Below are 22,015 nucleotides of genomic sequence, written 5' to 3' on the forward strand. Positions count from 1 at the left end.
GGCAAAGATAATGATTATGTATTTCTGCATTCTCTAAGGAAGTCTTCAGAAAATAAAACCCAAACCCTACAAAGCAGTAATCAAAAGGGCCCAATCTATCTTTCCCTTTGCTGCAATCTATTTTTGTGTTGAAGATCCATTTCACTCATATTTGGCTTTTTAAATTTCAGTTTATTTGGACTGTTTCTTAGGTCAACATCCAGAGTGAACACACACACACTTCCAATATTCTTGACATGTTTTATTATAAAGCACTTCAGACAAACTTTGATTCAAAACCAAAAAGTTATCATCTGTAAAAGGAAACTATTTTAAAACAGGATTCATAAAGAAAATAGACTGTTCTTAAGCATCAACTTCAGTTGGAGCTCTTCGTAACGAAATCTAAAGACAAAACTGATGGGCCAAGAGCTACTAATGTCACATATACTGATAAAAGGGAGACTAAGATGTTACACACAAACCATGGAGCATCTTATTGATAATGAAACAGGAACACTCAATAGTTAATTCTGGCCTGATAAAGCAGTCCAACATCTAAATATTCTTCAGTCCCAAAAGAGACAAACCATTAACATTTCTCATTCAATAACTAAGCCAGCCTTGGCTAAGGGTTAAAGCTACTTCAAAGCATGGAACATGATAAGCTCTTCATTTCATGTACTTCTCCTGTTGATCAGCCAAGATTTTTGCTGAGGATTTAGCATCATAGAAAAGTTCATTTATTTCTTCAATATGCTCTTTCTCAATGCTGTCTTTCCCATTAATCTTGGCAAGCAGGTTAGCTGGGGTCAGCAACTGCACAGCATACCTGTGATCAAACAGAGGCAGATGAGTAATTACAATTCAGTGCATCCCAGGGAATGATGACAAAGAGAGCTGGGACATTTGCTAGGAAACACAGCTCTAGCAGCAGTATGAGAAAGCCAGCAAGCACTCCAGCACGTTCATTCATTAAAGAAGAAAAGAGGAGCATTACCACTCTCTTTTTAATGATTGCTAACAGACCATGTCATTGTAAAGGAAGGTTTGTCTGCTTCCAACAGTGAGTTATCCTACAGTGGCTTTAGACCCAGTCATGCTGAACAGAAAACTGTGCCCAACTTACCTTAGGGTTGTCTTGGTACCAATTTCCCCTAAGTGGTTTAGAGCTTCTTCACTGATGTTAATCCCTTCTGTCTGAGCACGAAGTTTGGTGATCTGTTGGGAAGAGTAAGTGAGGTATGTGCCCAAGCAATTAACATGCTAAATTACTTAACTTAGTATCTGTAAACTGTCAGCTTAGAGATGAGACATGCTACAAAACAAGACGGTGTGGAGAGTTACCCTGGTGTAAATTATCACTAAACCAGAATTTGTAGAATTCTAAGTCTTTGAAGAGGCAAATATAATGGTAAAAAATCTTATCACACAAGGAAGGTAAAGTAACACATCTGGACTGCTAATCCTTCACAGTAACTCTGCACACTTGGCAAACCCTATCTACAAATAAGGAGCAGAATATGAGCACTTATATAAGAAAATGGAAAATGTATGCTAGAAGTTAGTGGCAGCTGGAGGCTTCTGGATAGCCACGGCAGTTACTGAATTCTGCAGTGTGTCACTGGTGCTGCACAGCAGAGCCCTCCTAAAAGCCCTACAGAAAACTACACCCTTTCCTTAGCAGCTCACAACACACTTTTTATTCAATTGACAAGAAGATAGTAAAATAAATCAAAAAGTTACTTTCTATGATTCACCTATTCCTTCAAGAAGAAAAAAAAAAATCACTAAGAAAAATCTAATCTTTCAAGAACAGTCTCAGGCTTGTACCAGTCTGAAGATCTTTACAAAGTTGGAGAGGAAGATATCACCAATAAGCCTGAGCATATAAAGCTGTAACAAAAGTGGCACAAGTCTCTCGGTAGTCTGTATTACCAGCTGAGTGATAAGGGGCAGACTGGATAATGATGTTGTGTTGTAGTGCAGAGATAACTCTGGAACTGCAAGCCTCATATAATACAGGTATTTTTCACTTTGGCAGCTTTGTAAACAAGATATCAAGAAGCACTCGTTTAAATTAAAGCCATAAAAATGCACTCAGGGAGCAGAGGAAGAGAGGGGCCTGAAATGGCAGAAAGTTGGTGCTAAGATATGTGCACTGAATATTGGCAATGCTGCTGCCAATTGCAATTTCAGGCTGAAGATTTTTTTTTTTACCTGTAGATCACTCAGACTTCCCCTTCCCTTCATTCAAACACTGCTACTTTGTTCTTCCTCTGCTACAAACAAGGTTTTGAATGTCGCATCTTCAACAATGTTTTTTAGAATAACTTTTTATCTGTAACCTGGTAGAACACTGCCTAAAGACTAGGGCCCAAGCCATTAATCCACCACTTGCTTACATATCCATTTACTATGGAATAGGAAAACAAGTGTTTATCAGGTGAAATACATTAGGAACAAAACATCTCAATTATAACCTTTAATATCCAAGGCACATATGCAAAAAAGTTTGATTACATCACCTGACTAGAATAAGCATAAAAGTGCATTTTTTCCCTATTCTAGCTGCACTAAGGTTACTGTGTGTCTTGTCTCAGAGCAGCACTTCACAATGGGATTTCTACTTTATCAACATGCTCAAAAAACATTTTGAACTGGTTATGAACAAACTTTCAGTAGATACATGACCAGATTCTGTGCTGATAAAGGATTCAATGGTGAAGGCAAAGAGTCTCACACAGAAACATCAGCAGCAGAAACTTCCTCCTAACATGAAAGACAAATAATGAGAGCAAAAATAGAGAACTAACTTACTTATGCCTTGTTTTTACCCCCATCCCAACTGTACTTAGAAGCCAAAGTTAAGTGTAATAGCTCCTCCTCTTCTCCCATGAGAAGTTGCCATTCAAAAGCCTTAATTTAAGGGAAGATGAGGTTATCTGACTATGGGAACATGATTTATGGGGCCAAATGTCTGAACTCTACCTTTAGGAAATGTTACTCTGAACACTTCCTTTCCTTCAGCTCTGGGGAGGTGGAAATCCCAGCATTTACCCAGCCCTTCTGAACAGCAGCATTCAGAAAGTGTCTTACCTGCATGGTAATCCAGCACTAACTACACAGAATTCACTTACACTACAGGGAAATCCAGACAGTCTCTAATATCCCCAGGTTGAGTAAAAGTCACACATGAAAATTTGTTTTGTAGACTAAACCTAATTGTATTGTTAAATCACTGGGCTGCTTCTACTGCAATTTACACCACAATGCTTCAAAATGTCCTCTAGGTACAAAAAAAAATCATCCTGAGAACAGCTCAGGACATCATCAATGAAAAGCTCCTCAAACCAAGTGAAATGAAGCTTTGCCTCTGTTCCATAAATGCATCCACATCACCTTGGCACTTCTCCAGCAGCAGGAGACCATTATCTGGCATAACACTCTCCTCCAGTGACACTATCTCTTAAATAATACAAAGAATTGACATGGTAAACCCTAATGTCTTCTGCATTGTGTCACTTCCCAGCACTGAGAGGCTAATGAGGGGGGGGGGATCTTTGACACAATGCATCCTAATGGCACCAAGCATTATAATCAATATACAATGCATTGTGATGGCCCCACAGGAAAACTTCTAGGCATTTGGAAGGATATCTCTGCAACACTTTCTGCGTTTATATTTCCAAACTTAACTAGGGGCATTAAATTCTCCCTATTTCAGGAGACAGCCCCAGTAGGTTAAAGGTACATAAGGGCATAAAGGCAAAAATGCAGCACATGAGGGTGTATTCCTCAATCCCTCTCATGTGAGGGAAAAGCCTGAGGTCTGGGACTAAAGATCCCATGATGTGACACTTCATCTTACACCAACTGAAAAAGCATCACCTGCTGAAATCTGCAAACTATGGCAAGTACATCTGTGCAAGAGGTAGCTTCAGCTAACAATTCATCCCTTCCTGCAAGTGAGGTGCCACTTTCAGCTCCACATGTGCTCAGCAACTCCTCAGTGGCTGGAGTCAGAGAGGTTGTGTGCACAGCTTTAACCAGCTCTCTGTATTGACTCCTAGAGAAGCAGGCTTTTAGCAAGCAGGGAGCTTTCTGGCACAAGCCCTGGTGACCACAGAGCCAAACATCTCTACACTAACAGAACAGACAGAAGCTCTGGGGACTTGTAACAAGCTCTTTAAAATGCTGTGCATACCTGCTTCATTTCCTGGGGTGTATAGAGCATGGTTCTGATAATCATGACTCGATCCAGCAGGTCCAATGGTATTCCATGAGGAGACACAATATCCTCTGTGCCTCTAGAGGAGAAACCAAACAGAAAGAAATCAGACATTACTGGGAGTTCAGTACATTGATTTGGTTAAAATCAGTAAAGAGTGACTATATTAGTTTACAATTGTTGTGTGTCCACAGAGACACACACCCCTGGGTCAGAGACAGGAAACATTCTGGTCTAAGGTTTATTCCAGACAGCCCCAGGGAAACAAACACTATTGCTGGAGCTCTTAAACGTGCCTCAAATATAGTGAGAGGTGCTTTCTTGTATTCTCACAATACAGCCTTATCTAATGTTCCAAGGCATCCTCCAGCAAGGAACAAATCATTCTTACTAAGTTGTTTAGCAGTATCAGCAGAAATTATATATATTATCATTCATTTGGAGAACATGCCCTGTGGCTGAGCAAGGCATTCTCTCCAGTCCCTCCAGTGAATACTTTGGTGGTTTACATTCCATGCCTGCAATCCAGCAAACTGAGAAGTTTAGGTCTCTGTATGAAGGACAGGGCAGGATCTAGATCCCCAACCACTTTATTTGTTTGACATATTTATTTGTTTGACATACAACTCCCAACAGCACAGCCTGCAGACACATGCACTCTTGGTTTCCCAGGACCACTGTAATTTACTGTGAAGTCAAAAGATACCCAGATTTAATTTAGGAGAATTACACAGATTGCAGTAAGAACAGTGAAGTGCAGGTGGAGAATTACACTTTTAAGTTCAGTGCTAGTATTTAGGTAGCTGCAGCTCTGGCCATGTTCTCCAATATTAGCTGTCACTAATATATGGAAAATTTCCTTTCTTAAGTCACAGCTTTTTCATAACAAGATCTGCAGTGAATCCATGCCGACGGATCTCTACTTCCTTTACTTTTACAAGACAGCTTTTTTACATCTTTGCAAACAGACTGAAGTAATGTCCATCCTAAACATTTTTGAAGGGCTTATCATTCTCACTTCTACCCAATGCAAACAGAGAAATATTAATACCAGATGAGCCTCTATGAGGGAAAGGAAAAGCTGGTTATACAGCTGAATTAAATCAATCCAAAGAGTAGCAATCATTGCTAATGACAGCTTGTTTAGACGTAATTAGACCTAGACCACAAACTGGTAGTAGAACTTACAGAAGACTGAAATCAGAGGAGGGAACTTTTACTGAACATGCAAAGAATGCATTTTGTGGGTGCAAAATATCAAAGTGAAGTGGAAATTAAAAACAAGTTGGTTGGCAAGACTGAAGAATCACAAAATGTCAGACCAACAGAGCAGGAAAAGGGAAAGGCTGAACCGTGACACACTTTACCAGTATGAACTAGAAGCTGAAGTCTGACGGAATTAGGATTGCAAGCAGCAAAATAATCCAGAAGCAGGAAACAATGGTTTTTAGAGGTTTGTAGCTCTGGTGCTTTTGATGTCCCCAATGTGCAGGTAACAGATGTATGGAGGTATACAATGACAATGGTAACTGTCACAGAAGTGAAACAATTCAGAGACTGTCAGAGGAGAGACGGGTTAGGGGAAAGGAGGAATTCCAGTCAGCCTGGTGTTAAATGCTTGTCCCATCATGAAGCTCTTGAGCATGAATGCAGCTTGCAACTCATGCAGAGGATTATCACAGGTGCCAATTTGAGAGACAAAAGCCTTCTAAGATTGTAACTCTACTGACACAGCTAATTCCAAGATTTTTGTAACAATGCAAAGTGGCAAATTCCAGTTTAGCCATCCTACCTGATAATGCAGTTTCCTCGGTTGGAAGCAAAGATGACAATGGGGGAAATGGAAGATTCCAGGGCTCGGTGCAGGTATGTGAAACACTCAATGTCCAGCATGTGAACCTCATCCACAAAGAGCACACCTGGCACCAGCTCTGCAATGCCTTGATCAATGTATTTGTTCACCACCTTATTTATCTCTCCTCGAAGTTTGTCTGAGAACAAAAAGAAACTGTTGGTTGTTCTGCCAGTGAACTATGGGTCAGAGGGTAAGGCTTGAAGTAAAGAAAATTCTTGAACTTTTCCATGGTTTGGTATCTTACTGCCACAAGGAAAATACCTGTGACTCAAACTTTGTGACATTTCATAGTGCTGGGGAGACATCTGTGCAACAAAGTATTTCTAACTGAAATACTCACATTTGAAAAATTCATGTCCTTAGACAGCTGTTACAGAGGTGCCATTCTTCTACCCCACCGAAATTCAGTATGATTGCTACATCACTTTCTAGAATTTGTGTCTTACTGCTGTATTCAGTTTGGCTCTTTGTTGAAAGCCTGAACCTCACACTGTGGCAGGGATGTTGTAGGATGGGCGCTGGCATTCTGACCTCTCACCAGAAGATGGGTGCAGGGCACTGGATACATTTTACCACTACATGCACGAACCAGTAACCTGTACTGAGTCCAGCCATTGTAATTCTAGCAACTGTATCATGCTTTTGGAAATCTGAGTAGTTGTGAATAGATAGTATGTAGTTACTCATTTAAATATAGTAACACTATTTAAAATCATTTTCTAACTGGAAAACACATAGATTACACAATCTCAAAATGCCATACAAATTTCATACCAGTAATTTCAGTTTTCTTAGGTTTCATCAACTGTCCCATCATAGAAAGGATGTCTTGTCCTCCCTAGGAAAAGAAAGTGACAGATCAGCTTTGAGGTCATGTAGTAAGCACACATTTTGGGAAGTTTTTAGATCAGGAATTAGTCAAAGAAGTTGTTTCTAAGAGCAGTCTTTGATAATCTGTCAAAGTTTAGGTCACCTCACCACAGGAGTATTCTAAACAATCACCTAGCTACCCCCCCATCCTTGCTCATTTGGAGAGCATAAAAAATCAAAATGAGATATCCTCTCTTGAAAAAACTGTCACAGAGGAACTCTTAAGGAATGAACTTGTCAGGGCACACAAAGATGTGGACTGCCTGCATGCACAGTAGGTGCTCAGCCTGTCAACACAGGAAGAATAATTCTAAATTTTATAACTTTTTAATACCATTATTTTTATCAAATAATTCTTTTTGTAAATTATTTTGAAATTGAATAAGTTAATGAGTTGTATTGTTTTACTGTAGGGATTCCAGCATTTAAACTTGTTAGTGACTTCTGGTTTTGACAGAGATAGAATTCCCTCAAGAGTGGATTTATGTGAAGACACAGCAAGGAGTAATTCTTCTATTTTCTGGGGTTTCTTTTGCTGCAATACATGCAGAGCCCTACTGAAATTCACAAAGAAGTTTAACAAGTGACTATGAAACATTTCTGAAACAAGTAAGAATATCAACAGAATCCACAGCAGTGAAAAATACTTAAGACACCTTTTATCACAGTCCTTGCAGTTTCCACTTCATAATTATAAAACCATAAACACAGAGCAGAATATATTAATCTGCATTCAGAACTTCCATTAAAATGAAAGTTTGCAGGTCTGGCTGTTGCTACCTCACACCTTACCTACCTCAAACCTAGGCAGCTTTCCCTCTAGAGAGAAAGCAATAATCCCTTTTTCTGGTCAGAGGCAACAGCCCACAATGCTCTTTTTCTGCAAGTGATGAGGCACAGCAGTGGAAGGAAAGAGAGCAGGGTCTAGATTTTGCATTAACTGTGAAGGTGGTGGATTCAAAATACCTGTGTGGAACCTGTCCTACAACTCCCAGACCATTCTCTGTAGTGCCAGGAGTGTTATCCTGACAGTATTCCATGACCAGGTGCATGAATTCTAAGGAAACAACTGCTTTAACCTCCTTAACCTCCATGGCAGAGCCCTGGGCTAGACTGGCTTCCAGGTGTAACACCTACTGCCTTTCCTACAGTGGAATCTTTGAGGGTGAGTTAGCTCAACTTCCTACATCTCAATTATTCTGGTAACATCACATCTATCCCAAATAATTTTTCTGTAAAGACTTAATCTGTGAAGTCAGATACCTGAGGTCGAGCATTGGCCACATCCAAGTCATGCAGGGTGACATCCTGAATAATTTCCTTTTTCTTGTGCACGTCACCTTTTGGCAAAGGAACATACTCTTCAGCTTCAAGGTCAAATTCTGTAGCATAGATATCACACCTGCCTTGCCTCTGAGGAACAAAAAGGAGAAACCCAGGTATAGAATTAATTTCAGTACCAAAACCTTGAGTGACACGAATTTGATAACATGGTTAGTTCACAATTCCAGTTCTGACAAGCTTCAGCTGACAGTTCAGACATCCCAGTCCCTACTTAGCAACAGGCATACCCTATCTGCTGATCAAAGCTCAAAAACTCTGTTGAGAAACACCTGATATTTTCAGTGGCAACAATATTCTACTCCTCTCTCCCCTTCTTTTACTGTACACAATTCTTGCTAAAGGACAAATCCAGCAGATTAACCAGAGATTGGGAGAACCTCCTTTGTAGGTGGGTGATTTATTATGATAGAAAATATTATGCTCATCCATTAAACAGCAAGTATCACTATACACTTTCTAAATCAGATATGAAAAGAATGCTAACTAATGCAGTATTCCCTTCTACATGTATATATCTTGTGGAGAAAATATCAGAGCGATAAAAGAAAGATTAAATACACTGCACATGTCAGCTTGAAAATGACTAAAGTTGTTTGGCTCTTCCCCTCTTCCCTTAGAGATGCCTTGATCTTACAGAAAAGAAAACCCATCCAGACAGCATCAGTGATAGCTTCCTTGCCAGATGACCTTAATTGTGAACCAGATCTCCACATCCTTTGGGTGCAAAAGAGACTTTTCTCTCCCGATAAGGAAAGCACTGGGCTCTTTTTAAAATTTCCATGTAACCATACCATGTCAGTTAAGGTTAATAAATCAGAGAACCTTCTGACAAAGGCAGAGAAAGGTCTGCAAAAAACATACACTTGCATAAAAGTACAGAACTTTTCTTTTACCTTGACAGCTCCACTGTTTGCTTCAATATAAATAACGTCACCGGTTTCCACTCGCTCCTTCTGCAAGCTCTCAAAAATGCTCGGGTCCAGCTGGAGACAAGCAAACAGCACAGCTGATCAAAACAGCTCCATATTGTTATGGTAATCAAGGTAAAGAAATTCAGTTTGAAGCTCACTCCCATCAGCTGAAATTAAACTGCAACTCACCCTGACAATACCTCTAGGATTTTATAAAGCTGTAATGTTTGGAGTAGGGATAGCAAATAAATCTGGAAGATGCACAGAACTTGCTGTCTTACAAAAAAATCTGCTATCCAAAAGGAAGTGACAGTGCCAGAAACATAATGGTACCAGCTACAAAACATACCTCTGAGTAATGTGACAATGTATTTATACTCAATAAACAGTAATTCTCTAGCTTTCCAGGAAAACTTTTATAAAAAATCTGCCTATAGCATTGAATATATGAATCAATATTCCTTCATTTCTTGAGTCCTTATCCTCTGTGGAGCTCTGTGAGGGAGAGTGGGTGTGGAATATATTAGATGCCTTTGTTTCTCCTGGTACATGTTTATTCACTTTTGCTCTTCATTTCCTTGTTTTCAGAGTGAACAAATGAAAGATGATACTTAACAACAGAGACAGCTTTTAGTTCTCTCCAAGTCTGACAGGGAAATTGAATGGAGACAAGAAAACAAAAGGAAAGTGGGCCTGAGTTGGCAACACACCAGCTCAATTTCCAGTTCTCTATCAAATATTCACTAGAGCATGACACCCCATGTAGAAAGAAAAGATGTGACAGAAAGAATAATTTATATTTAAACAGGCAATATTTCCCAAGCTATCCTCAAAAATTTGGTTCCTGACAATCACAAAAACAAAACCAAACAAGGCCTTTCTCGTATGTTTATTACCATGAACATTAATTTATAGCCAGGGTCAGAGTGTATCACAGACTGAGACAGAATGAAGCTCAGATTGTCAACTCAGCCCATTTTTTGTGGTATTTGTCATTTACAAAATTGCATCTGGATCTCTTTCTATCAAAACTCACTTTTAACTCCTTGAAGACATACAGGTGAGTGTTGCCAAACAGAAACAGCAGCTGCTCACCAAGTGATGATGGGTTTATCTCCTATTTCTATTAGTAGGACACAAGACCAATATCTAAATATCCTACATAAAGCAGATAAACAGGCAGGATAAAGTTGTCTAGCCAAAGAAGGCAGCCTCCTGGCAGCTCCACCTGACAGAGTGGATCAAGAGCTTGAAATGGAAATAAGAAGTGCTAAGAATAGAAGCTGCAAACCCAAAATACTTAAGGAAATCTCTGAGACTCTACCAGACTTACCTTCAACTGTTTGGTTCCCTTTGCAGTTTTGAGTCCTATAATTACATGGCTGATGGTTTTGCCATATCCCCCCATGGGATTCTCAGTCTCACAGGGAGTCAGTTCTGTGACTTCTCCTTCATAAACTTCCTTGGTCTCTTTAATCCTCAACCCTGCAAGAAATTGTTTAACATTGTTTCAGTATACACTTGTGAGTCTGCTGCTTTACATTTACAAAATGTAATTTATTGTTAGGGTGCATTACATTTCATGGTAATGCTTTACTTTTAAAGGCAGAAAGATGAATTATTGCTCTCTTCTTCAATATTAAGCGAGAATATCCATCCTGTGCACAAGAATGAAGCTCAGCCCAAGTTCTGACCTGCTAAGAAGTTTATTAAACTTTTAGAAATTACTTTCTTCTATTTCTTATTATTAGTTCTTGAAGTAAATGCTAGGATCCTCTTTTTTCCCTCCCACAAACAGGGAATTGCTTGATTTGCTCCCTATGCTGAAGCCAGAAATACAGACCACCTTCTGAAACTAGTGACATTAATATGACATTTATACAATTTCTGGACCATCAAAAAAGCCCTGCAAAGTCACCAAAAATATAGAAGAAAAAAAGTAAACTTTATATTTTAGCAACTGAGTTAAAAACACAACATAAATTGATTAACAGGTATTGTGCTAGAACATAATAAAATTACTAAAGGGTTTATGTATAATTCTAAATATTTTCCAGTTAATAGCAAAAGGTGAGTTAGATAAAATTTAGCAGAAACTGCTACAACAGAAATTTAAAACTATTTCAAAATAGCTGAAAATTACATCCTCACTTTGTCATTTTTCAGACAGCCAAGCAATCATCAGAATATCTGGCTATCTTCTGTTCCAGTCAATTACTGTAATTAACTAGGTTATTTTAAATTGATAAATAATATAGAGCTGAAGACATTTGCAGGCAGACTGTTTCAAAGCAAACCCACTATCATCACCACCACCACTACAATTATGTATGCTCTTACTACACAGAAGTTCAAAGAATCCACATCTGAAGAAACTCCATGAAGTATTTTATGAGACACACATGCCACACCAAAAATAATGAATGGACTGTAACAAGATATAGGGAAGTCATCCTGCCCAGTCTGAGGGTATTGTGACTTTATAAACCTTTGCTTGTTCCGTAACTTTTCATTTTGCTTTGAAATAGATCAGACACTTCACCAGTAATTTTGAGCTGCTGATAGAGGCTATAAAGAACTGACAAACACGAGTCTGTCTCCCTCTACTGGGGCCAAATTCAGACAAGGATCTGAAATGTCAGAAACAGCCTAACTGTGACAAGTTCTTGGTAGGAAATGTTTGCTTTCTCTTACTTACGATGACATAAAAATTTGTGTACAAAGTTAATTTCAGTAGTTTTAAAAATGTTCTTCAGGTGTGCCAAAGCATCAGACAGAAATTAATGAACCTCTGAATTAAAAAAAAACTGACCTAGACAAGGCTGCATCACACTGGCTCATGAGCAATGAGTATGAAACAATATGGGAATCTGCACACTGAAACTGCTATAGCCACCAAGTGGACCAGGTTGCTTGTCCTCTTTGTTTTGCTTTAGATGTCCAGCACAAGCTCTACCCTGCTCTGAAAATGTGGCAGCCTGTTTGTGTTTGGGGTATGACTTGTATGCTGCTGAAGCATGCAATGAATCTTCCAGTTCCATTTCATCTGGAAAGAATCCAGTTCAAGTGCTCATTCTGCTCCACAACACAAGTCAAAGCCAAGTCAGCGAGGGCAAACCCAGGGATTTGCTTCAGAAGCATTCCTCTAATCCAGACTAATGTGCTCTTAGAGAGGTGTCTGTAGAAAATATTCACAGATGAATGTGATCTGAACAAAGGTAATTGATGCTTTGAACTTGCTGCTGATTATCCTTTGATTTCAAATGAATACCTATGTGTCAACTACAAACTTCATTCTCAGTGTTCTCAGAGATCTATTTCCAAATCAGACCCAAATCCAAGGCAGCAGCTGTGGGCTGTTTGATGCTTTGGTTCAAGAGCACTCCATGGAGATGAACAGGGTTTGCTCCACCCATTGGCAGGTACAGCTTGGCAACACAAGGAACAGCTACACCACAGAAGTGGCTCCTGCAGCAGTTATTTCTTACTGCAGCTGAGCTCCTAACATTAGCTGCTATCATCATCCTCACCAGCTGCTAATGAGCTCTATACTGAATTATCTCTCCCAACTTAAATTACTTTTAACCCATACAACAATTTGATCTCCTCATTTCCACTCTGTCCTTTTAGGTTTCTTACATATTATAATCTCTCTACTGCATCCCAAACACTACTTGGCCATGAAACTACATTATTAAAAGACACTTAACAATAAAAATTCTGTAGACTCAGAATAAGTCCTACTTTCTTGTAAAGTGACCCAAACCAGTCAGACTGTAGTTTCCAAGGAAAAAAACCCCAACTATTAAGTAAAAAATTTGATGTTAACATCTCTGATAATTTTTAACAATTCAGGTGGCTAAACCCCTTGAAAGCAAAATGCATATCAGCAATGATGATGCACTCAGAACCTGCTACCAAGGAGACATACAAACAAAGCTTAATAAAACCTAAATTAATACTTTCAATTACTGATGGACGTGTGAACCGAAGCTTCCCTTGCAACCAGACCCAACCACACTGCACAGAATATTTTTTTTAAATATACCCTTGTAAAATATTTCTTTAACTAGCAGGGAAGGTAAAACCTGAGATTAAATCTCAACTGGAAAGTGTTTCATTATAAGAAATGGTGGTTACTAGTCCTTTAAAATAATTTGGAGAACTTTTTTGAAACACAAAAATATTCAATAAAGGCTGTGTTACAAAAATGTGACATGGAATTCAACAGGAAGGAATAAAAGAAGCTCCATCTTTCATTAACATTAATATTTGTTTAGAAGTGTCTCTCTACTGACATTCAGGGAATGCAGGGAACTAACAATGTAGCTGGCTGTTAAATCTCTGCTATCTCTAGAACTGACAACATGGATGGCATAAGTTCCACCTGCTGGTTCAGGTTTCCAAACCTCTGACAGGGAACTTCATCACATCAAGGAAATTTTGCAGACTACTGAGGCTTCCCTCCCCCAGGCCCTGCCAGTTTCATGGTAACCAGAAGACCAGAGCCTACTGAAAGCTGCTTTCTTATAAAAGTCAATAGAATACTTTTGTTTCACTGAAGAGCTGAGAGGCTTCACCCTGCTGCTGCCAGATGAAGTCCAAGAGGAAACATGGTACTGAAACAGGAAAATTACTGTTAATATGTTCAGGGCCAAAATCAACTGGGCTCTCTTTAGCAAATCCTCACACAAACAAGGGCCACTTCTATCTGCATTTATCAGCTGTCAGCAGCAGCTGCGTACGAGATTTTAGATAGTCACTGAGGCTGTGCTGCAAATTAAACCAATTTACATCAAACTTGTAAATGCACTGTAGAATTGAGGATGACATTAAGTTACAGTGTTTATTCAGTTGGCATGGAACTTTCTCTGTGCTCACTGGAACAGTAAGTCAGGCTAATGCTGCTGTTTGGGAGCCCCTGATTAACACTGTTTATTTAGTAGGGTGAAATCACAAAATCAAAAAACAGAAGGAGCATTTTTCTGTCTACAAGTATTTCTGCTAACATAAGAAACTAAAAATTATTTTTTTCTTTCAGTTTTATTAAGTCACAGGCGAAACAGAGAGGTGAATGTGGAGGATGAGAGAATCTGATGAAGTATAAACCAAAATACAAAAATTGAATTTTGTTTTGTTTTCTGTTTACAGTTTGTAAACAGAAAACCTGACTCCACTAAGTGTGAAAGAGATTCACTAAATTAGGATCAGCACTGAAGAAAATAAGCATACAAAAATCTGAAAATGTCTTGACCACTGAAAAGTTTTTCCTTTTTAGATGACTGGGAAAAAGCAAAGTCAGTATCATGCAAACACTTAATTCTTCTTTTCCTGAAACTTACCAATTGCACGTCGGAAGTTTTCCATTAGAACTTCTGTTTTCTTGATCTCAGTGGAATAGACCTCACTTCCAACCATAGGACAAAAAGGAACTTTGCTTCCCAGTTCCTGAGCAATAGCTAAAGCCAAAGCAGTCTTTAAATGGGAAAAAAAAAAAAAAAACAAACCACAGACATTCATTTTGGAGAGAATTAAGAAATTATTCCCTTTGCACAAAGTTAACTTTCCTCATTACATCACCTTCTATACATCAATTACCAATTTAATGGTAAGACCATTCTGTCTGACATGTATTTCTCACATATAACAAACCCTCCTCCAACACTGGTGACCTTGGCCAAAGACTTTAAAAAAACCCCTGAAAACACAAAACTGGGCATTTGAATTTGAGAGTTGATCCAGATGTGAAAAATAAATAAATAGCACGGGGGAAAAAAAGAAAACCAAGCAAAAAATATTCTGGCTTTTAATATAAAAGTAACTTCTAAAACTTTTTCAGAGACCTTGTTACCTATGTGTTTAGTAACCTACAAAAGGTGGTTTCACTTTAAAGATGCTGAACACATCACTGGGTACTGCCAGTGTCAATGACACCATAAAAGTAAAAATATCAAGTAGAAAACTACATCAATACGTTGACTGAAAACAAATTCTAGTATATGAAAACATTTTGTAACCACTATCCCAAAACAGTTTTGACAAATTAAAATACATTTGAAAATACTTTATTTTGTAAAAAAATAGAAGAGTAATACCTTGCCAGTTCCAGGAGGTCCTGCCAACAGCACTGCTCTGCCAGCCATTTTTTTGCTTTTGATTAGCTCCACTATAACCCCACATGCCTGTAAATTAAATATTTATACTGTTAACACAAGTATTGCTATAGTATCCTTTGTTTCAATGCTACTTAAAGTGTTTAGAAATAACAGGTTTAACAAAAAGTAAAGACTTCAATTTCATGCACACAAAAAGAAATAAAATATTAGGGAAACGTACTTTCTACAATCATTTTATCTGACACAGACATTAAAAATCACAGAAAACGAAACTCAATCTGTGAGCCCCGACTCCTTTTCCACTCTTGCAATCCCAAACACAGAGACAGGTTTGAAAGTAAAGCCAGAAATTAATCTTGGCTGCCTGAGCCGAAGATGCTCTACAGATCTCCTTTCACGGCCAGGTTGGACGGGGCTCTGAACAACCTGCTCCAGTGGAGGTGTCCTGCCCTCGGCAAGAGGGTTGGAACGAGAGATCGTCCTTAAAATCCCTTTCAACCCAAACCGATCTGGGACTCTGCGATGGTTTTCCTTAAGATCCCTTCCAACCCAAAGCAATCTGTGATGGTTTTATCCGGCCCCCGCACTGAAGCGGATGCTCCAGTCCCCATGTGCACCAAACCCGCTGACTTTTGCTCGGTTCCGTTGCCTCTAACGCCCCAATTTCTACGCCGGTACCCGGGAGACCGCCACGGTCCCTGCGCGGAGCAGGAGCAGAGCAAGCACAGCCCCGACCGCCCCCATCGCATCTCACACGGCAGCGGCCACACGGAGGATCCCGGGCACGGCTCTCACTCTGTGCCGGGGACTTGTCACCCTCACCGGCCCGGCGCCGCGCTCACCTCCCGCGCGTTCTCCTGCCCCACCAGCCCGGCCCCCGCCGGCTTGGCGGCGCCGCTCTCATCCAGCCCCAGCCCCTTGACATGGCTGTGGGCGGCGATGCGCTGGGTCTTCGAGGTGCTCTTCACCTCCTCGATCTTCATGGCGGGGCACGGCGGGACAGCGGCAGCTCCGGCCCGGCCGCCCCGCGCTCCTCGCACGCGGCCCGCGCGTTACCGGGGCTCCCAGCGCGCGCCGGCGCGCCCCGCCCCCGCCCCGCCATTGGCCGCCGCCACGGCGCTCTCGGCGCTCATTGGGCGCGGGGCCTGTCCGTCAGCCGCGGGGGCTCAGGGTTTTAGGGTCCGCCCGCCCGTTTCCGCGTGCGGCGCGAGCGGTCGGTCCGGGCGGGCGCGGGCGCTGCGGAGGAGTAGGGCCGGGAAGGAGGGGGGCGGTGGAGTGGCTGTGCCTGGAGTCGCTCAGGGAAACGCTGGACTCGGTGCCAGGGTCTGGTTCAGAACGTGGTGACCCCTCATGGGCTGGAGCTCTTTTCCAACCGAAGCGGTTCTGCGATTCCCTGAGTCGGCGAGGGGGGTTTGGGGAGAGGCGAGTGGAGCCCCCCTGGAGGCGGAACCAGCTCGTTCTTGCTCGCAGGTTTCTTGGCCCTGCAGCACCAGGAGCGCTTTCCTTCCTCTTTCGTTCTCTCTCCAATCCGATGTGGCTCTGGAGCCAGTGTTTGTGCTGCTGCCGGGGCTGGGGCAGGGCTGGGTGCCCCCGGCTCGGTGTCCTGCCCCCGGCTCGGTGTCCTGCCCCCGGCTCGGTGTCCTGCCCCCGGCTCGGTGTCCTGTCGCTTGCCCGCCCACAGCTGCTGACAGCGCGCCAGGAGCCCCTGAGCCTTATCAAAACCTCGGCTGGCTTTAGCTCATAAAAATAAGCTGAGGCTTTCCCAGGGTGTTTTCTAAAGCTTTGTCAAAGATTCACAAAATCGTTAAGATTGTAAGGGACCACTGGAGACCGCCTAGTCCACCTCCCCTGCCAAGGAAAGCGTGGTGGTCTCTCACCTGCTAGGTTTTGCTCACTGTTTCTAGCGCTCAGTGAAACTGCAGAATAATTCTGTTCTACATCTTGAAAGCCTTCCTGTAAGCTTTAGAGGCTGTGACATGTGCTGCACCTACAGCACGTATTCCTTATGAGCTTTGAGCAATTGAAATGGGTGAAACCACTCCAGCTTCCCATCAGTTCTTTTCATGGCCTGGCAGAAAAATCTGTATTTCCAAGGTCTGTGATGCCACAGCTCCTTACTGGGGCTTGGTGGTGACTCCTGCACCTTCTGTGTGGGGTTTAAAAGCTTCATATGGAGATCACTGACAGTGAAATTTTAGATGGGATCTGGGAGCCTGCAGTTCCAGTGAGTTCCCTTTGTTGTAGGTACTGTGATCTCTCCCACAGAAAAAAAGACAAGGGACTCTTCCCATAGATACAGAGAGTTTTCTGTGATTATAAAACCATGTCTGTGTCTGCAGTGTTTGAAGCCAGTGGATTAATGTGGTATGAGGCAGGACTGATGTCTGGTGCCATCTTGGCTTTCCTGTGCACTGCCAGGGGAGTTGCACAAGCAGTCCTGTGACAGCACGAACTCAGAGAACTGTTTTAGGGAGAATGGGAGTTATGGTTCAATTTGCAAAAGCCCAGTGAACCATATACATGCTATTCATTCCCTCTTTGTTCAAGAGCTTCCATTAGTTTTGTTATAAATGTAATTTGGCAAAGAAAAGACTTTGCTTATTGTTGCTTGCTTTCTCTGTTAATTGTTCTGTCAGTTTATATTTACATACTCTAGTTTAAATTTGTAATTACAATATAATTGCACACATGTGTGGTTCAGCACCTTTGTAAGGGTATCCTGCTATAGAACCATTCAGCTAAGAATTTTTGACTAGCAAATATGAGCTATTCTTTAAATAATTAGAAAAGTGTGTATGTCATTAGACTTTCTACATCCTCTCAGGGTCATATTAGTCGCAGAATACAAACACCTAATGGTAGTGAGCTGCAGACTTTTTCCTTTGTAAAAGAGCAAATATACAACTCTGATTTCTCCAGTGCATTAAACTGCCCCAAGTGCTGTGGGTAAGTCTGGTCAGAGTTCAAGTTTCTGCCAGTTCTGGAAGAATAATTAGCAAGTCTGGTAAGAGCTCTGAAGGCAGGGGTGTTGCTATCAAGGGGTTCAGGCTAGGAATGACCCTCCTTCTCAAAAGGGTGAAATATATAATAATTTGTTAACTTAGACTGAAACTTGTCCATATGGTCCACGTTATCTTGTTGGATGTTGCAACAAGACCTGTTTTTGAGATTATGGCATTTCAAAGTCTATGTAATAATATTTGCTTATTTATTTTTGGTGAAATTCAATATACAGGAATGTAGATGGTAGGAATAGAGAATTGCTGTTAATTTTCACTGTACCTTGGAGGAAGGATAGAAATATTCTATGTCTATAAAAATCAGATATGCTACATAAGATTCTTCAACTTTGGAAATACTAATTAGGGATTTTTCCTGCTTAAAGTGGATAAGAAACAGAGTGTTAATTGTTTGTCTACAGCAATAAGATATCTCAGACTCAGAATTTAGAGCCTAAAACTTCTGTCTGCTAGTGACCATTGCTGTTCAGTAAATAAAATCTGCTGCCACAATGAAGGTACAATTTTAATATTGACCTGCAGAAAATGTGATTGAAATTATTTGGGCTTGTGTTTATAGTAGAAAAGGATACCTCAATAGAAATAAAAGTAAAAAATAGTTTGCAGGATAAATGTAAGGCTGGATTCTCCTTATTTGCTCACAGGTAATAACTGTGTCAGGTTTGGCATTGCTCATTGTATTGACTGTTTTACTCATTCCATATGTTCTTTGAGGATTGTCCTGAAGCTGCAGTTAAAGAGGGACAAAAGAGGATATTCATATGAGGGAAAATAAACAATAATCCTTTAGACCACACAGGATTAATGGTTTATTCCCTAGGAAGAACAGAGTACAAGTGGAACTACTGGGAAGTTTAGAACTAAACTTCCACATTGTGTATCATCTTTTATAGCTGGTGTCTTGTGTTGTGATGCATCAGTACGAGGAAATATAAAACCTCAACTTTTACATTATTTTCTGTGATTTTTTAAAGCTAGTTAATGTATTAGAGAGGGAGGATAAAATAATTCAATTGCAAACATGAGTCTTCTTCCTCCTTTGTCCAGGCCACCAGATGGAACATAGGTTGGTTGTACAACCATCCTGCCCAGCTCCTTCTATGGATGCTTTGAGTATAATTTAATATTTCACTAGCCAGCTAACCAGAAAAAAAATATCACTAACAGTCTGAACTGTTATTCCCCAGGTTTAACCAACTCATTTTACCAAGGTTTCTTTTGCCCCCTGGTTTGAGGTCCTCTGTTTGGCACAGACGTCATGCGATACCCGAGGTGGGAGCTGGAGACCTGAGAGCTGTTTTCCTAGACTAAATGTTTGAGGTTACAGGACGTGGCCTAGTTTCACATAAGCTTTCAAATTTCAGTGGGACATGCTGAATCCTGAAACTGTCAAATAGTGTATTATTTTTGGAGTGAGAGAGTATGTGTGTGTGTGTGTGTGAATGACCTTTACATTTTTACCCTATCCCAAAAGTCTGACTTCCTGCCCTTTCTCCCATGAGTCCATAAACTTGAGCATTAAAGTGAACATGTTTTAAGGAAGAAATTCCATGCAGGAGAGAACAACTGTGATGGAGAATGGTTTATTTATGGGAAAACGGCTAAATGCTACAAATTTTGGGAGGGATATAGAAAAATCTGGAGAAGCTGGGATTCTCTCATTTTGCCAGCTTTCCCTCTCCCTCTCAGTAATACCAAGACCTTCATGTAGGGGTGGGGAGTGGTGGGGATAGTGGTCATGTCTTGTTTTGTTCCCTGCAAAAGAAACTGATTATTTTTCTACTCTTCAAAGGAATAGGAGTGATGTGAACTACTGAATGCCACACCTTAATTTCAAAATTTGTAATTAATTCTAAAACTTTGGAAGCTAACAGAATGGACCTTTCTAAATGCTGAATAAAAGTACTTCTGTCTGTCTTTATCATATTTCTTCTTTGATATTGGTGATTGAAGTTATTAATTTCACAGCTACTGTGTGCACTGTGATATTTCCTCAAGTGATATGTGACAAAATCAGACCCACAGGCTTTAAAACGCTGGAGACAGAAGTATGATCTCAGTGGTAACAACAAAGGTGTAGGCACTGAGTTTTTTTCCTTCCTTCTACAGAAGAGCAACTGCTTCCCTATGTTGAAAGTTGCAGATCTTTTCTGTGTCTAAAAAGATAAAATTAAACCTCCATTTCTATTCCTCCTTATTGCAGGTCACTCAGGAGTAAAAGAAGGGCCCATATTTTTATGTGAGGAGTGGAATGAAAACCATTTTCCTGTGGATTTTTATCATCCTTCCTTATTAGCTATCCTTAACAGAAAGAATTATATTTTTTTCATCCCATAAGTTCTATCCAGTATCTCTCTAAATTCTGGCTGAGCAAAATGCATCTCTTTGTTATGCTGGCAGACCAGAATGGATCTCAGGTGAGTCCTGCTGTGGCCTCTTACAGTGTGAGTATTGAAATGGGACCTCCTTGACCTCATTGCCAGTTTGCTCAGGAGTTGTAGAAAGTTTTAGACCTTTCTACATTGTCAAGGCTTGTTGAAAAATAGCTGTTATTTTAGATATTTCGAGAGGATTTCTGGATACTACCTTTTCTGGTTGAAAATCAGATCTTTTCCCACCTCTTCCTTCTGAACTCATCTAATAATGCTAAAAGAAAATAATTAAAGGGTAGGTTATATGATACAGGGATATCTGTGTGGATTCTGACTTTTTGGGGCCTTATGGGAATTGATGTAAACTTTCCCTTTCCTTTGCAAGTGCACATTAATGTAACATATTCAGCACAAGGAAGTGTATATGAGCCTTATGATTTAACAGGAAACTATTCAAAGCCTGGGAACTTGGTCTGAAAAGTGACATTATGCTTAATTTTGCTCCCATGACAGATTCCATCAGGCTGAACTATTCTGCTCAAGAAGCTGATTAGCTAGGCTAGCTCAGTATTCCTTGAGAGTTCATGTCTTTCCTTCAGGGAGACAGTTGTCTCTCAAATAGCACTGAGTGCTAGGAAGAAATGCAATTTTTTTTCCTCTTTTTCATTTGAGTCATTGATTCTGTCATCTTGACTTCCATGTATTTGGGAAGGAGGAGTAATTTGCACCCAGCTTTAAACCAAACTTTTTATATTGAAAGTGTTGGTATATAAAACAATTTTCATTGTAGGAAATAGCCTGGAGTTTGGAGTCAAAGCCTCAAAACCAAACCATGATGTTGACAATAGCCTTAGGCAAGTCACTTTACACTTTTGGCTCATTCATTAGTTATTCGGGTGTGAATGTTATTACTATGAGCACTATGTATTACTGCACAGAGTGAGCAGAAAAGCAACTGCACTTCCCTCAAAGAAAAAAAAAAGTAGAATATAGAACAAGTCTAGTCTACTTTGACACCTGTGAGAACTCCAAGTCTGTGACACCGTCTTGGTTTCTTGGCTTGCAGAGAGCTGTAATCATTTGAAGAGGTACTCTGGGCTCCTTAGTCACTGTTGAAATGCTGAGCACACGTATTAAGCTTTATCCTGTAAAGCATTTATCTCCCTGGGTAATCTGTAAAGCGAAGCGACTTAAATCAGTGAAGGAATCACGCCCTTAGCCTCTAAATTGCCCTCAGGCTTCTCCAATGTTCATCTGCTTGTTGTTGTCTGTTTTGGTGGCGGTAGCGGTGCTTACCAGGAGATCTGTTCACCACTG

General features: G+C 40.5%; 1 protein-coding gene across 1 annotated transcript; it reads right to left on the reverse strand.

The window, feature by feature from the left end:
• Positions 1-226: 226 nt before the first annotated feature.
• Positions 227-16,378, reverse strand: RUVBL1 (RuvB like AAA ATPase 1). The gene is made up of 11 exons (XM_059479993.1): positions 16,149-16,378; positions 15,286-15,372; positions 14,533-14,665; positions 10,524-10,675; positions 9,173-9,262; positions 8,199-8,348; positions 6,840-6,903; positions 6,003-6,201; positions 4,187-4,289; positions 1,109-1,200; positions 227-811 (listed from the first exon to the last, which is right to left on the reverse strand). Exons 1-11 carry the CDS (start codon positions 16,287-16,289, stop codon positions 652-654), a joined length of 1,371 nt encoding a protein of 456 aa, XP_059335976.1. The 5' UTR covers positions 16,290-16,378; the 3' UTR covers positions 227-651.
• Between the last annotated feature and the right edge of the window lie 5,637 nt (positions 16,379-22,015).

This window comes from Ammospiza nelsoni, chromosome 11 (assembly GCF_027579445.1).
Source record: "Ammospiza nelsoni isolate bAmmNel1 chromosome 11, bAmmNel1.pri, whole genome shotgun sequence".
Classification (NCBI taxonomy): Eukaryota; Metazoa; Chordata; class Aves; order Passeriformes; family Passerellidae; genus Ammospiza; species Ammospiza nelsoni.

Coding starts and splice junctions, on each gene's coding strand:
- RUVBL1 (XM_059479993.1), bottom strand. CDS start 16,289: ATGAAGATCGAGGAGGTGAAGAGCACCTCGAAGACCCAGCGCATCGCC. Junction 10,676..14,532: donor AAACTTCCGACGTGCAATTG/GTAAGTTTCAGG, acceptor AATTTCTTGCAG/GGTTGAGGATTAAAGAGACC. Junction 9,263..10,523: donor AGGGAACCAAACAGTTGAAG/GTAAGTCTGGTA, acceptor GCTTGTCTCCAG/CTGGACCCGAGCATTTTTGA.